Source organism: Drosophila novamexicana, unplaced genomic scaffold, assembly GCF_003285875.2.
Source record: "Drosophila novamexicana strain 15010-1031.04,08,12 unplaced genomic scaffold, DnovRS2.1 tig00000193-arrow-pilon, whole genome shotgun sequence".
NCBI classification, from domain to species: Eukaryota; Metazoa; Arthropoda; class Insecta; order Diptera; family Drosophilidae; genus Drosophila; species Drosophila novamexicana.
In genome coordinates this window covers 677,845-692,373 of record NW_020824787.1, presented here as the reverse complement: position 1 = coordinate 692,373, position 14,529 = coordinate 677,845, and the positions used below count along the sequence as shown (strand labels likewise).

General features: G+C 37.8%; 1 protein-coding gene across 3 annotated transcripts in view; it reads left to right on the top strand.

The window, feature by feature from the left end:
* The window catches only part of LOC115759156 (polycystic kidney disease 2-like 2 protein), a 57,705-nt gene that overhangs the window by 10,732 nt on the left and 32,444 nt on the right, over window positions 1-14,529 (top strand). For 2 of the 3 annotated variants that reach the window (XR_004017502.1, XM_030700011.1), the window contains exons 3-5: window positions 12,848-13,079; window positions 13,299-13,526; window positions 14,025-14,518. Coding sequence is in view for 1 of the 3 variants with exons in the window: in XM_030700011.1 (XP_030555871.1) it covers window positions 12,848-13,079; window positions 13,299-13,526; window positions 14,025-14,518 (954 nt within the window). In the remaining 2 variants the exon portion in view is untranslated. The remainder of the gene's footprint in view (window positions 1-12,847; window positions 13,080-13,298; window positions 13,527-14,024; window positions 14,519-14,529) is intronic. The other variant, XR_004017503.1, reaches the window with a different exon arrangement.

The window sequence follows — 14,529 nt, the reverse complement described above, 5'->3', positions numbered from 1 at the left end:
TTTCACGAAGTTTGGCTTTTTCTTCATGGTTTTCCATCTAGACTAATCTGGCATTCAAATCTGAACACCGATTTTTTAGTCGAAATTCATGTCCAAATCTTACCCCAAGATTCGTATATAGACATGGGTCAAAAATGACCACCCCATAACTCGGTCAAATCTCATCCGATTTCCACGAAGCTTGGCTTTTTCTTCATGGTTTTCCCTCTAGATTAATCTGGCATTCAAATCTGAACACCGATTTTTTAGTCGAAATTCATGTCCAAATCTTACCCCAAGATTCGTATATAGACATGGGTCAAAAATGACCACCCCATAACTCGGTCAAATCTCATCCGATTTCCACGAAGCTTGGCTTTTTCTTCATGGTTTTCCCTCTAGATTAATCTGGCATTCAAATCTGAACACCGATTTTTTAGTCGAAATTCATGTCCAAATCTTACCCCAAGATTCGTATATAGACATGGGTCAAAAATGACCACCCCATAACTCGGTCAAATCTCATCCGATTTCCACGAAGTTTGGCTTTTTCTTCATGGTTTTCCCTCTAGATTAATCTGGCATTCAAATCTGAACACCGATTTTTTAGTCGAAATTCATGTTCAAATCTTACCCGAAGATTCGTATATAGACATGGGTCAAAAATGACCTATAACTCGGTCAAATCTCATCCGATTTCCACGAAGTTTGGCTTTTTCTTCATGGTTTTCCATCTAGATTAATCTGGCATTCAAATCTGAACAGCGATTTTTTAGTCGAAATTTATGTCCAAATCTTGCCCCAAGATTCGTATATAGACATGGGTCAAAAATTACCACCCCCATATCTCGGCCAAATCTCATCCGATTTCCACGAAGTTTGGCTTTTTCTTCATGATATTCCATCTAGATTAATCTGGCATTCAAATCTGAACACCGATTTTTTAGTCGAAATTCATGTCCAAATCTTACCCCAAGATTCGTATATAGACATGGGTCAAAAATGACCACCCCCATATCTCGGCCAAATCTCATCCGATTTTCACGAAGTTTGGCTTTTTCTTCATGGTTTTCCATCTAGACTAATCTGGCATTCAAATCTGAACACCGATTTTTTAGTCGAAATTCATGTCCAAATCTTACCCCAAGATTCGTATATAGACATGGGTCAAAAATGACCACCCCCATAACTCGGCCAAATCTCATCCGATTTTCACAAAGTTTGGCGTTTTCTTCGTGGTTTTCCCTCTAGATTAATGTGGCATTCAAATCTGAACATCGATTTTTAGTCGAAATTCATGTTCAAATCTTACCCGAAGATTCGTATATAGACATGGGTCAAAAATGACCTATAACTCGGTCAAATCTCATCCGATTTCCACGAAGTTTGGCTTTTTCTTCATGGTTTTCCATCTAGATTAATCTGGCATTCAAATCTGAACAGCGATTTTTTAGTCGAAATTTATGTCCAAATCTTGCCCCAAGATTCGTATATAGACATGGGTCAAAAATTACCACCCCCATATCTCGGCCAAATCTCATCCGATTTCCACGAAGTTTGGCTTTTTCTTCATGATATTCCATCTAGATTAATCTGGCATTCAAATCTGAACACCGATTTTTTAGTCGAAATTCATGTCCAAATCTTACCCCAAGATTCGTATATAGACATGGGTCAAAAATGACCACCCCCATATCTCGGCCAAATCTCATCCGATTTTCACGAAGTTTGGCTTTTTCTTCATGGTTTTCCATCTAGACTAATCTGGCATTCAAATCTGAACACCGATTTTTTAGTCGAAATTCATGTCCAAATCTTACCCCAAGATTCGTATATAGACATGGGTCAAAAATGACCACCCCCATAACTCGGCCAAATCTCATCCGATTTTCACAAAGTTTGGCGTTTTCTTCGTGGTTTTCCCTCTAGATTAATGTGGCATTCAAATCTGAACATCGATTTTTAGTCGAAATTCATGTTCAAATCTTACCCGAAGATTCGTATATAGACATGGGTCAAAAATGACCTATAACTCGGTCAAATCTCATCCGATTTTACATAGGCTTTTTCTTCATGATATTCCATCTAGATTAATCTGGCATTCAAATCTGAACACCGATTTTTTAGTCGAAATTCATGTCCAAATCTTACCCCAAGATTCGTATATAGACATGGGTCAAAAATGACCACCCCATAACTCGGTCAAATCTCATCCGATTTCCACGAAGCTTGGCTTTTTCTTCATGGTTTTCCCTCTAGATTAATCTGGCATTCAAATCTGAACACCGATTTTTTAGTCGAAATTCATGTCCAAATCTTACCCCAAGATTCGTATATAGACATGGGTCAAAAATGACCACCCCATAACTCGGTCAAATCTCATCCGATTTCCACGAAGTTTGGCTTTTTCTTCATGGTTTTCCCTCTAGATTAATCTGGCATTCAAATCTGAACACCGATTTTTTAGTCGAAATTCATGTTCAAATCTTACCCGAAGATTCGTATATAGACATGGGTCAAATATGACCTATAACTCGGTCAAATCTCATCCGATTTCCACGAAGTTTGGCTTTTTCTTCATGGTTTTCCATCTAGATTAATCTGGCATTCAAATCTGAACAGCGATTTTTTAGTCGAAATTTATGTCCAAATCTTGCCCCAAGATTCGTATATAGACATGGGTCAAAAATTACCACCCCCATATCTCGGCCAAATCTCATCCGATTTCCACGAAGTTTGGCTTTTTCTTCATGATATTCCATCTAGATTAATCTGGCATTCAAATCTGAACACCGATTTTTAGTCGAAATTCATGTCCAAATCTTACCCCAAGATTCGTATATAGACATGGGTCAAAAATGACCACCCCCATATCTCGGCCAAATCTCATCCGATTTTCACGAAGTTTGGCTTTTTCTTCATGGTTTTCCATCTAGACTAATCTGGCATTCAAATCTGAACACCGATTTTTTAGTCGAAATTCATGTCCAAATCTTACCCCAAGATTCGTATATAGACATGGGTCAAAAATGACCACCCCCATAACTCGGCCAAATCTCATCCGATTTTCACAAAGTTTGGCGTTTTCTTCGTGGTTTTCCCTCTAGATTAATGTGGCATTCAAATCTGAACATCGATTTTTAGTCGAAATTCATGTTCAAATCTTACCCGAAGATTCGTATATAGACATGGGTCAAAAATTACCTATAACTCGGTCAAATCTCATCCGATTTCCACGAAGTTTGGCTTTTTCTTCATGGTTTTCCATCTAGATTAATCTGGCATTCAAATCTGAACAGCGATTTTTTAGTCGAAATTTATGTCCAAATCTTGCCCCAAGATTCGTATATAGACATGGGTCAAAAATTACCACCCCCATATCTCGGCCAAATCTCATCCGATTTCCACGAAGTTTGGCTTTTTCTTCATGATATTCCCTCTAGATTAATGTGGCATTCAAATCTGATCATCGATTTTTAGTTGAAATTCATGTCCAAATCTTACCCCAAGATTCGTATATAGACATGGGTCAAAAATGACCACCCCTATAACTCAGTCAAATCTCATCCGATTTCCACGAAGTTTGGCTTTTTCTTCATGGTTTTCCATCTAGATTAATCTGGCATTCAAATCTGAACACCGATTTTTTAGTCGAAATTCATGTCCAAATCTTACCCCAAGATTCGTATATAGACATGGGTCAAAAATGACCACCCCATAACTCGGTCAAATCTCATCCGATTTCCACGAAGTTTGGCTTTTTCTTCATGGTTTTCCCTCTAGATTAATCTGGCATTCAAATCTGAACACCGATTTTTTAGTCGAAATTCATGTTCAAATCTTACCCGAAGATTCGTATATAGACATGGGTCAAAAATGACCTATAACTCGGTCAAATCTCATCCGATTTCCACGAAGTTTGGCTTTTTCTTCATGGTTTTCCATCTAGATTAATCTGGCATTCAAATCTGAACAGCGATTTTTTAGTCGAAATTTATGTCCAAATCTTGCCCCAAGATTCGTATATAGACATGGGTCAAAAATTACCACCCCCATATCTCGGCCAAATCTCATCCGATTTCCACGAAGTTTGGCTTTTTCTTCATGATATTCCATCTAGATTAATCTGGCATTCAAATCTGAACACCGATTTTTTAGTCGAAATTCATGTCCAAATCTTACCCCAAGATTCGTATATAGACATGGGTCAAAAATGACCACCCCATAACTCGGTCAAATCTCATCCGATTTCCATGAAGCTTGGCTTTTTCTTCATGGTTTTCCCTCTAGATTAATCTGGCATTCAAATCTGAACACCGATTTTTTAGTCGAAATTCATGTTCAAATCTTACCCGAAGATTCGTATATAGACATGGGTCAAAAATGACCTATAACTCGGTCAAATCTCATCCGATTTCCACGAAGTTTGGCTTTTTCTTCATGGTTTTCCATCTAGATTAATCTGGCATTCAAATCTGAACAGCGATTTTTTAGTCGAAATTTATGTCCAAATCTTGCCCCAAGATTCGTATATAGACATGGGTCAAAAATTACCACCCCCATATCTCGGCCAAATCTCATCCGATTTCCACGAAGTTTGGCTTTTTCTTCATGATATTCCATCTAGATTAATCTGGCATTCAAATCTGAACACCGATTTTTTAGTCGAAATTCATGTCCAAATCTTACCCCAAGATTCGTATATAGACATGGGTCAAAAATGACCACCCCATAACTCGGTCAAATCTCATCCGATTTCCATGAAGCTTGGCTTTTTCTTCATGGTTTTCCCTCTAGATTAATCTGGCATTCAAATCTGAACACCGATTTTTTAGTCGAAATTCATGTCCAAATCTTACCTCAAGATTCGTGTTTATACATGGGTCAAAATTTACCACCCCCATAACTCGGCCAAATCTCATCCGATTTTCACGAAGTTTGGCGTTTTCTTCGTGGTTTTCCCTCTAGATTAATGTGGCATTCAAATCTGAACATCGATTTTTAGTCGAAATTCATGTTCAAATCTTACCCCAAGATTCGTATATAGACATGGGTCAAAAATGACCTATAACTCGGTCAAATCTCATCCGATTTCCACGAAGTTTGGCTTTTTCTTCATGGTTTTCCCACTAGATTAATCTGGCATTCAAATCTGAACACCGATTTTTTAGTCGAAATTCATGTCCAAATCTTACCTCAAGATTCGTGTTTATACATGGGTCAGAAATGACCACCCCCATATCTCGGCCAAATCTCATCCGATTTTCACGAAGTTTGACTTTTTCTTCATGGTTTTCCATCTAGATTAATCTGGCATTCAAATCTGAACACCGATTTTTTAGTCGAAATTCATGTCCAAATCTTACCCCAAGATTCGTATATAGACATGGGTCAAAAATGACCACCCCCATAACTCGGTCAAATCTCATCCGATTTCCACGAAGTTTGGCTTTTTCTTCATGATTTTCCCTCTAGATTAATCTGGCATTCAAATCTGAACACCGATTTTTTAGTCGAAATTCATGTCCAAATCTTACCTCAAGATTCGTGTTTATACATGGGTCAAAAATTACCACCCCCATATCTCGGCCAAATCTAATCCGATTTTCACGAAGTTTGGCTTTTTCTTCATGGTTTTCCATCTAGATTAATCTGGCATTCAAATCTGAACACCGATTTTTTAGTCGAAATTCATGTCCAAATCTTACCCCAAGATTCGTATATAGACATGGGTCAAAAATGACCACCCCCATAACTCGGTCAAATCTCATCCGATTTCCACAAAGTTTGGCCTTTTCTTCATGGTTATCTCTCTAGATTAATCTGGCATTCAAATCTGAACACCGATTTTTAGTCGAAATTCATGTCCAAATCTTACCACAAGATTCGTGTATATACATGGGTCAAAAATGACCACCCCTATAACTCGGTCAAATCTCATCCGATTTCCACGAAGTTTGGCTTTTTCTTCATGGTTTTCCATCTAGATTAATCTGGCATTCAAATCTGAACACCGATTTTTTAGTCGAAATTTATGTCCAAATCTTGCCCCAAGATTCGTATATAGCCATGGGTCAAAAATTACCACCCCCATATCTCGGCCAAATCTCATCCGATTTCCACGAAGTTTGGCTTTTTCTTCATGATATTCCCTCTAGATTAATGTGGCATTCAAATCTGATCATCGATTTTTAGTTGAAATTCATGTTCAAATCTTACCCCAAGATTCGTATATACCCATGGGTCAAAAATGACCTATAACTCGGTCAAATCTCATCCGATTTCCACGAAGTTTGGCTTTTTCTTCATGGTTTTCCATCTAGATTAATCTGGCATTCAAATCTGAACACCGATTTTTTAGTCGAAATTCATGTCCAAATCTTATCCCAAGATTCGTATATAGACATCGGTCAAAAATGACCACCCCCATAACTCGGTCAAATCTCATCCGATTTCCACGAAGTTTGGCTTTTTCTTCATGGTTTTCCATCTAGATTAATCTGGCATTCAAATCTGAACACCGATTTTTAGTCGAAATTCATGTCCAAATCTTACCCCAAGATTCGTATATAGACATGGGTCAAAAATGACCACCCCATAACTCGGTCAAATCTCATCCGATTTCCACGAAGTTTGCCTTTTTCTTCATGGGTTTCCCTCTAGATTAATCTGGCATTCAAATCTGAACACCGATTTTTAGTCGAAATTCATGTCCAAATCTTACCTCAAGATTCGTGTTTATACATGGGTCAAAAATTACCACCCCCATATCTCGGCCAAATCTCATCCGATTTTCACGAAGTTTGGCCTTTTCTTCATTGTTTTCCATCTAGATTAATCTGGCATTCAAATCTGAACACCGAATTTTTAGTCGAAATTCATGTCCAAATCTTACCCCAAGATTCGTGTTTATACATGGGTCAAAATTTACCACCCCCATAACTCGGCCAAATCTCATCCGATTTCCACAAAGTTTGGCTTTTTCTTCATGGTTTTCCATCTAGATTAATCTGGCATTCAAATCTGAACACCGATTTTTTAGTCGAAAATTATGTCCAAATCTTGCCCCAAGATTCGTATATAGCCATGGGTCAAAAATTACCACCCCCATATCTCGGCCAAATCTCATCCGATTTCCACGAAGTTTGGCTTTTTCTTCATGATATTCCCTCTAGATTAATGGGGCATTCAAATCTGATCATCGATTTTTAGTTGAAATTCATGTTCAAATCTTACCCCAAGATTCGTATATACCCATGGGTCAAAAATGACCTATAACTCGGTCAAATCTCATCCGATTTCCACGAAGTTTGGCTTTTTCTTCATGGTTTTCCATCTAGATTAATCTGGCATTCAAATCTGAACACCGATTTTTTAGTCGAAATTCATGTCCAAATCTTACCCCAAGATTCGTATATAGACATCGGTCAAAAATGACCACCCCCATAACTCGGTCAAATCTCATCCGATTTCCACGAAGTTTGGCTTTTTCTTCATGGTTTTCCCTCTAGATTAATCTGGCATTCAAATCTGAACACCGATTTTTTAGTCGAAATTCATGTCCAAATCTTACCTCAAGATTCGTGTTTATACATGGGTCAAAAATTACCACCCCCATATCTCGGCCAAATCTCATCCGATTTTCACGAAGTTTGGCTTTTTCTTCATGGTTTTCCATCTAGATTAATCTGGCATTCAAATCTGAACACCGATTTTTAAGTCGAAATTCATGTCCAAATCTTACCCCAAGATTCGTATATAGACATGGGTCAAAAATGACCACCCCCATAACTCGGTCAAATCTCATCCGATTTCCACAAAGTTTGGCCTTTTCTTCATGGTTATCTCTCTAGATTAATCTGGCATTCAAATCTGAACACCGATTTTTAGTCGAAATTCATGTCCAAATCTTACCCCAAGATTCGTATATAGCCATGGGTCAAAAATTACCACCCCCATATCTCGGCCAAATCTCATCCGATTTCCACGAAGTTTGGCTTTTTCTTCATGATATTCCCTCTAGATTAATGGGGCATTCAAATCTGATCATCGATTTTTAGTTGAAATTCATGTTCAAATCTTACCCCAAGATTCGTATATACCCATGGGTCAAAAATGACCTATAACTCGGTCAAATCTCATCCGATTTCCACGAAGTTTGGCTTTTTCTTCATGGTTTTCCATCTAGATTAATCTGGCATTCAAATCTGAACACCGATTTTTTAGTCGAAATTCATGTCCAAATCTTACCCCAAGATTCGTATATAGACATCGGTCAAAAATGACCACCCCCATAACTCGGTCAAATCTCATCCGATTTCCACGAAGTTTGGCTTTTTCTTCATGGTTTTCCCTCTAGATTAATCTGGCATTCAAATCTGAACACCGATTTTTTAGTCGAAATTCATGTCCAAATCTTACCTCAAGATTCGTGTTTATACATGGGTCAAAAATTACCACCCCCATATCTCGGCCAAATCTCATCCGATTTTCACGAAGTTTGGCTTTTTCTTCATGGTTTTCCATCTAGATTAATCTGGCATTCAAATCTGAACACCGATTTTTAAGTCGAAATTCATGTCCAAATCTTACCCCAAGATTCGTATATAGACATGGGTCAAAAATGACCACCCCCATAACTCGGTCAAATCTCATCCGATTTCCACAAAGTTTGGCCTTTTCTTCATGGTTATCTCTCTAGATTAATCTGGCATTCAAATCTGAACACCGATTTTTAGTCGAAATTCATGTCCAAATCTTACCCCAAGATTCGTATATAGACATGGGTCAAAAGTTACCACCCCCATAACTCGGTCAAATCTCAACCGATTTCCACGAAGTTTGGCTTTTTCTTCACCGATTTTTTAGTCGAAATTCATGTCCAAATCTTACCTCAAGATTCGTGTTTATACATGGGTCAAAAATTACCACCCCCATATCTCGGCCAAATCTCATCTGATTTTCACGAAGTTTGGCTTTTTCTTCATGGTTTTCCATCTAGATTAATCTGGCATTCAAATCTGAACACCGATTTTTAAGTCGAAATTCATGTCCAAATCTTACCCCAAGATTCGTATATAGACATGGGTCAAAAATGACCACCCCCATAACTCGGTCAAATCTCATCCGATTTCCACAAAGTTTGGCCTTTTCTTCATGGTTATCTCTCTAGATTAATCTGGCATTCAAATCTGAACACCGATTTTTAGTCGAAATTCATGTCCAAATCTTACCCCAAGATTCGTATATAGACATGGGTCAAAAGTTACCACCCCCATATCTCGGCCAAATCTCATCCGATTTCCACGAAGTTTGGCGTTTTCTTCATGGTTTTCCATCTATATTAAAGTGCCATTGAAATCTGAACATCGATTTTTAGTCGAAATTCATGTCCAAATCTTACCCCAAGATTCGTATATAGACATGGGTCAAAATTTACCACCCCCATAACTCGGCCAAATCTCATCCGATTTTCACGAAGTTTGGCATTTTCTTCATGGTTTTCCATCTAGATTAATGTGGCATTCAAATCTGAACATCGATTTATAGTCGAAATTCCTGTCCAAATCTTACCACAAGATTCGTGTATATACATGGGTCAAAAATGACCACCCCTATAACTCGGTCAAATCTCATCCGATTTCCACGAAGTTTGGCTTTTTCTTCATGGTTTTCCATCTAGATTAATCTGGCATTCAAATATGAACAGCGATTTTTTAGTCGAAATTGATGTCCAAATCTTACCCCAAGATTCGTATATAGACATGGGTCAAAAATTACCACCCCCATATCTCGGCCAAATCTCATCCGATTTCCACGAAGTTTGGCTTTTTCTTCATGATTTTCCCTCTAGATTAATCAGGCATTCAAATCTCGACACCGATTTCTTAGTCGAAAATCATGTGCAACTCCTACCCCAAGGTTCGTATATAGACCTGGGTCAAAAATTACCACCCCCATAACTCGGTCAAATCTCATCCGATTTCCACGAAGTTTAGCTTTTTCTTCATGGTTTTCCCTCTCTATTAATCTGGCATTCAAATCTGAACACCGATTTTTTGTCGAAATTCATGTCCAAATCTTACCCCAAGATTCGTATATAGACATGGGTCAAAAGTTACCACCCCCATAACTCGGTCAAATCTCAACCGATTTCCACGAAGTTTGGCTTTTTCTTCATGGTTTGCCATCTATATTAAAGTGCCATTCAAATCTGAACATCGATTTTTAGTCGAAATTCATGTCCAAATCTTACCCCAAGATTCGTATATAGACATGGGTCAAAATTTACCACCCCCATAACTCGGCCAAATCTCATCCGATTTTCACGAAGTTTGGCTTTTTCTTCATGGTTTTCCATCTAGATTAATCTGGCATTCAAATCTGAACATCGATTTTTTAGTCGAAATTCATGTCCAAATCTTACCCCAACATTCGTATATAGACATGGGTCAAAATTTACCACCCCCATAACTCGGCCAAATCTCATCCGATTTTCACGAAGTTTGGCATTTTCTTCATGGTTTTCTATCTAAATTAATGTGGCATTCAAATCTGAACATCGATTTTTTAGTCGAAATTCATGTCCAAATCTTACCCCAAGATTCGTATATAGACATGGGTCAAAAATGACCTATAACTCGGTCAAATCTCATCCGATTTCCTCGAAGTTTGGCTTTTTCTTCATGGTTTTCCCTCTAGATTAATCTGGCATTCAAATCTGAACACCGATTTTTTAGTCGAAATTCATGTCCAAATCTTACCCCAACATTCGTATATAGACATGGGTCAAAATTTACCACCCCCATAACTCGGCCAAATCTCATCCGATTTTCACGAAGTTTGGCATTTTCTTCATGGTTTTCTATCTAAATTAATGTGGCATTCAAATCTGAACATCGATTTTTTAGTCGAAATTTATGTCCAAATCTTACCCCAAGATTCGTATATAGACATGGGTCAAAAATTACCACCCCCATATCTCGGCCAAATCTCATCCGATTTCCACGAAGTATGGCTTTTTCTTCATGATATTTCCTCTAGATTAATGTGGCATTCAAAGCTGAACATCGATTTTTAGTTGAAATTCATGTCCAAATCTTACCCCAAGATTCGTATATAGACATGGGTCAAAAATGACCTATAACTCGGTCAAATCTCATCCGATTTCCACGAAGTTTGGCTTTTTCTTCATGGTTTTCCCTCTAGATTAATCTGGCATTCAAATCTGAACACCGATTTTTTAGTCGAAATTCATGTCCAAATCTTACCCCAACATTCGTATATAGACATGGGTCAAAATTTACCACCCCCATAACTCGGCCAAATCTCATCCGATTTTCACGAAGTTTGGCATTTTCTTCATGGTTTTCTATCTAAATTAATGTGGCATTCAAATCTGAACATCGATTTTTAGTCGAAATTCCTGTCCAAATCTTACCCCAAGATTCGTATATAGACATGGGTCAAAAATGACCACCCCTATAACTCGGTCAAATCTCATCCGATTTCCACGAAGTTTGGCTTTTTCTTCATGGTATTCCCTCTAGATTAATCTGGCATTCAAATCTGAACACTGATTTTTTAGTCGAAATTCATGTCCAAATCTTACCCCAAGATTCGTATATAGACATGGGTCAAAATTTACCACCCCCATATCTCGGCCAAATCTCATCCGATTTTCACGAAGTTTGGCTTTTTATACCCTGAACCCATTAAAAATGGGTATAAGGATATATTGTATTTGTGCGAAAGCCAAATGTATGTAACAGGCAGAAGGAAGCAACTCCGACCCCATAAGGTATATATATTCTTGATCAGCACCAATACCCGAGTCGATCTAGCCATGTCCGTCTGTCCGTCCGTCCGTCCGTCCGTATGTATGAACGCAAGGATCTCGGAACCTATAAGAGCTAGAGACTTGAAATTTGATGTAGGTGCTCCTAGTTCCCGCGCAGATCGAGTTTGTTTCCGATAATCGATAACTAACTCCGTTTCCAATCAATCGATAAAAATCGATATCGATATCCTGTTTTTTGGGCAATTTTGGCAAATAATAAGAACTAGAGTCACCAAACTTGACATATAGCTTCTAAAATAGAATATATATATGCATTCTAGACTAGAACTTCATACTTGTTTATAATCGTGTAAGCCGATTAAGTAAAACAGCTTGCTGGTTTAGTTAACTCCTCTGTTTGTCTGCTTCGCTTCTATCTAGACTTAAATTGTGTAACTATACGAAACGAAGATGGTTTGTCTTATTGATGTAAGAAGGTTGTATGTCGTAGTCAGTCGGAAATTGGTTAAATTTAAACTAGATCAGCATCTGCAGCCGAGTTAATATAACCATGTCCGTCTGTCCGCCTCTCTCTCTCTGCAGTCTAGTCTCTCTCTTGTCTCTTATATTTAAAGACATCGTCCTGAATCTTTTCACATGTTCATCCCTCTGTAGCATGCAATATATATGTAAGCATGCGAGCGATCGGTTTAAAACTAGTTACTTAAATGGAACGCATCTTTATTTACATCTTAAGCAAACCCTACATTTACTATTTTAACTATGCTTCTAATATATATGATCGCACTACTATATTTTAGAGCTATATAGGGAGAAAAGATATTTTCATTTATGAGCTTTAACTACACTCACATATCTGCAAAGTCGTACTTAAGTCGAATGTCGACAAAAGTATTTTATTTTCGGTGTGCCGAATAGAACTTTCCTTTCTTGTTGTTTTAATCAGATGCTTATATCACAAATTGAAACTTTCTGCACAATGGATATTTAAGCTGCGGCACGTTGCAGAAGACTTTTATCCCTCGTTTTTATTGTCCTTGGTAATTAACTTTCATGCCCGGCTCACAGGTTAAAGGTAGAGCGTCCAGCCACTGGTGGACTTGTACCCAGCTATTCTTTGCGATCACTGCGACAGGAAACTTTCTTTACCGATTCCAACTGGGCTATTCAAATTGTAGTCTGTAGCTACTATCTGATGGTCGTGCTGTTTACCTTTAGAGAGATTCGAATTATAAAAAAAACTGGTTTTTGTAAATATATCCGCAATACGATCAATTTAGCGGACTTCACGTGCTATGTGGTGAGTGATTCAAAGAGTACATTTAAATTTTTATGAGTTGTATAACATAAATTCCTGATCAGGAGGATATCGATTTATCCTGGTCGTCCATCTTTCCACTTACCAGATATTTATATATATATATTTTTGCATACATATAAATATTCCTATTAAGACTTCGGCAGCCCGAGGGTAGCTACTAATTGATTCTCTTTTTTGACGACTTCTTTTATCCCTCAGTGTTCATACATAATACTGTTGATCCACGTGGAACGTTTCTTCTATCTTAGCAGCATCATGAATATTATAAAGACATCCGATAGATATATTAATCTTGACTGGGCTTCTATAGTTGCCGTCATATACAACAATATAGCTGCAATCACTATTTTTTTGGCCTGGATTCGTATATTAAGCTTTTTGGTCTTTAATCGGACATTGGTTATATTTGTGAATGTCGTCCGTGAGGTGCGTGAGTCTGAAAATAAACGCAATGCATCTAATTTGTTCATGCATATAAATATAGGCACACAGATAAGTGTATATATTTGGATAGCCTTTAAAAAATTAAATTTTACTATATAGAGCAATTTTGCTAGAATATGAAAGAGAAAGGTATGCACTATGCAGACAAAATAACTTGTTGTCAAGGGTTTTAATCAGATATCAAAATTGTATAATATTGATTTTAATTTTCACGAGCAATACTCTATATTTGACGCATCTTGTAGTTAAATCGGGTGTTAATCTATCATTCAGATTTTCTTTGGACTTTTTCTGAATTAAAAAGTTAATTTCGTTAAAGGAAAATATTTTAAATTTCCAAATATATTTCAATATTTTTCTAATATAACAAATATAAATTTCTATATATTCTTCATCTAATCAAGAACAACAAAAACTAGATCACAGCTCTAGCACAAATAAATATTGATTTGTTGTGTAATTTGTTATTATTTTTTCCAGAGCACCAGCGAAATGGTTGGCTTTCTTTTAATGTTCATTGCCGTGGGCATGGCCTACGCCGAGTGTGGCATGACATTTTTTGGGCACAACGATAAACAGTTTTACAATCTAGAATCTTCATTGCTGACCATGGTGAGCTTGGTCGTGGGCGAATTCAGGTTCGATAGCTTCAAGGTTAAAGAGACGAAAACCAGGATTTATTTCATGTCATTCGTGATTATTGTGTATGCCTTGCTGTTGTTCGCCTTCCTGGCCATCATCAACTGCACGTACGATGAGATCCAAGCCTCTATGAAGACACGCGCCTTCAAATTGGGTCTAGTCATTCGTTTGTTCTTCCGGAGCCTATACGATCTGATCTACTACATCTTCTGTGGCAAGCGCAAGAAACGCGTAAAACATGACAAGGACATGAAGAGTGAACTGGCCACCGATCAGCGCATCGATCCCCAAGAGGCAGCCCAGCGGGCTGCCATGCGCCGGCACTTGCTCCAGTAAGTCATCC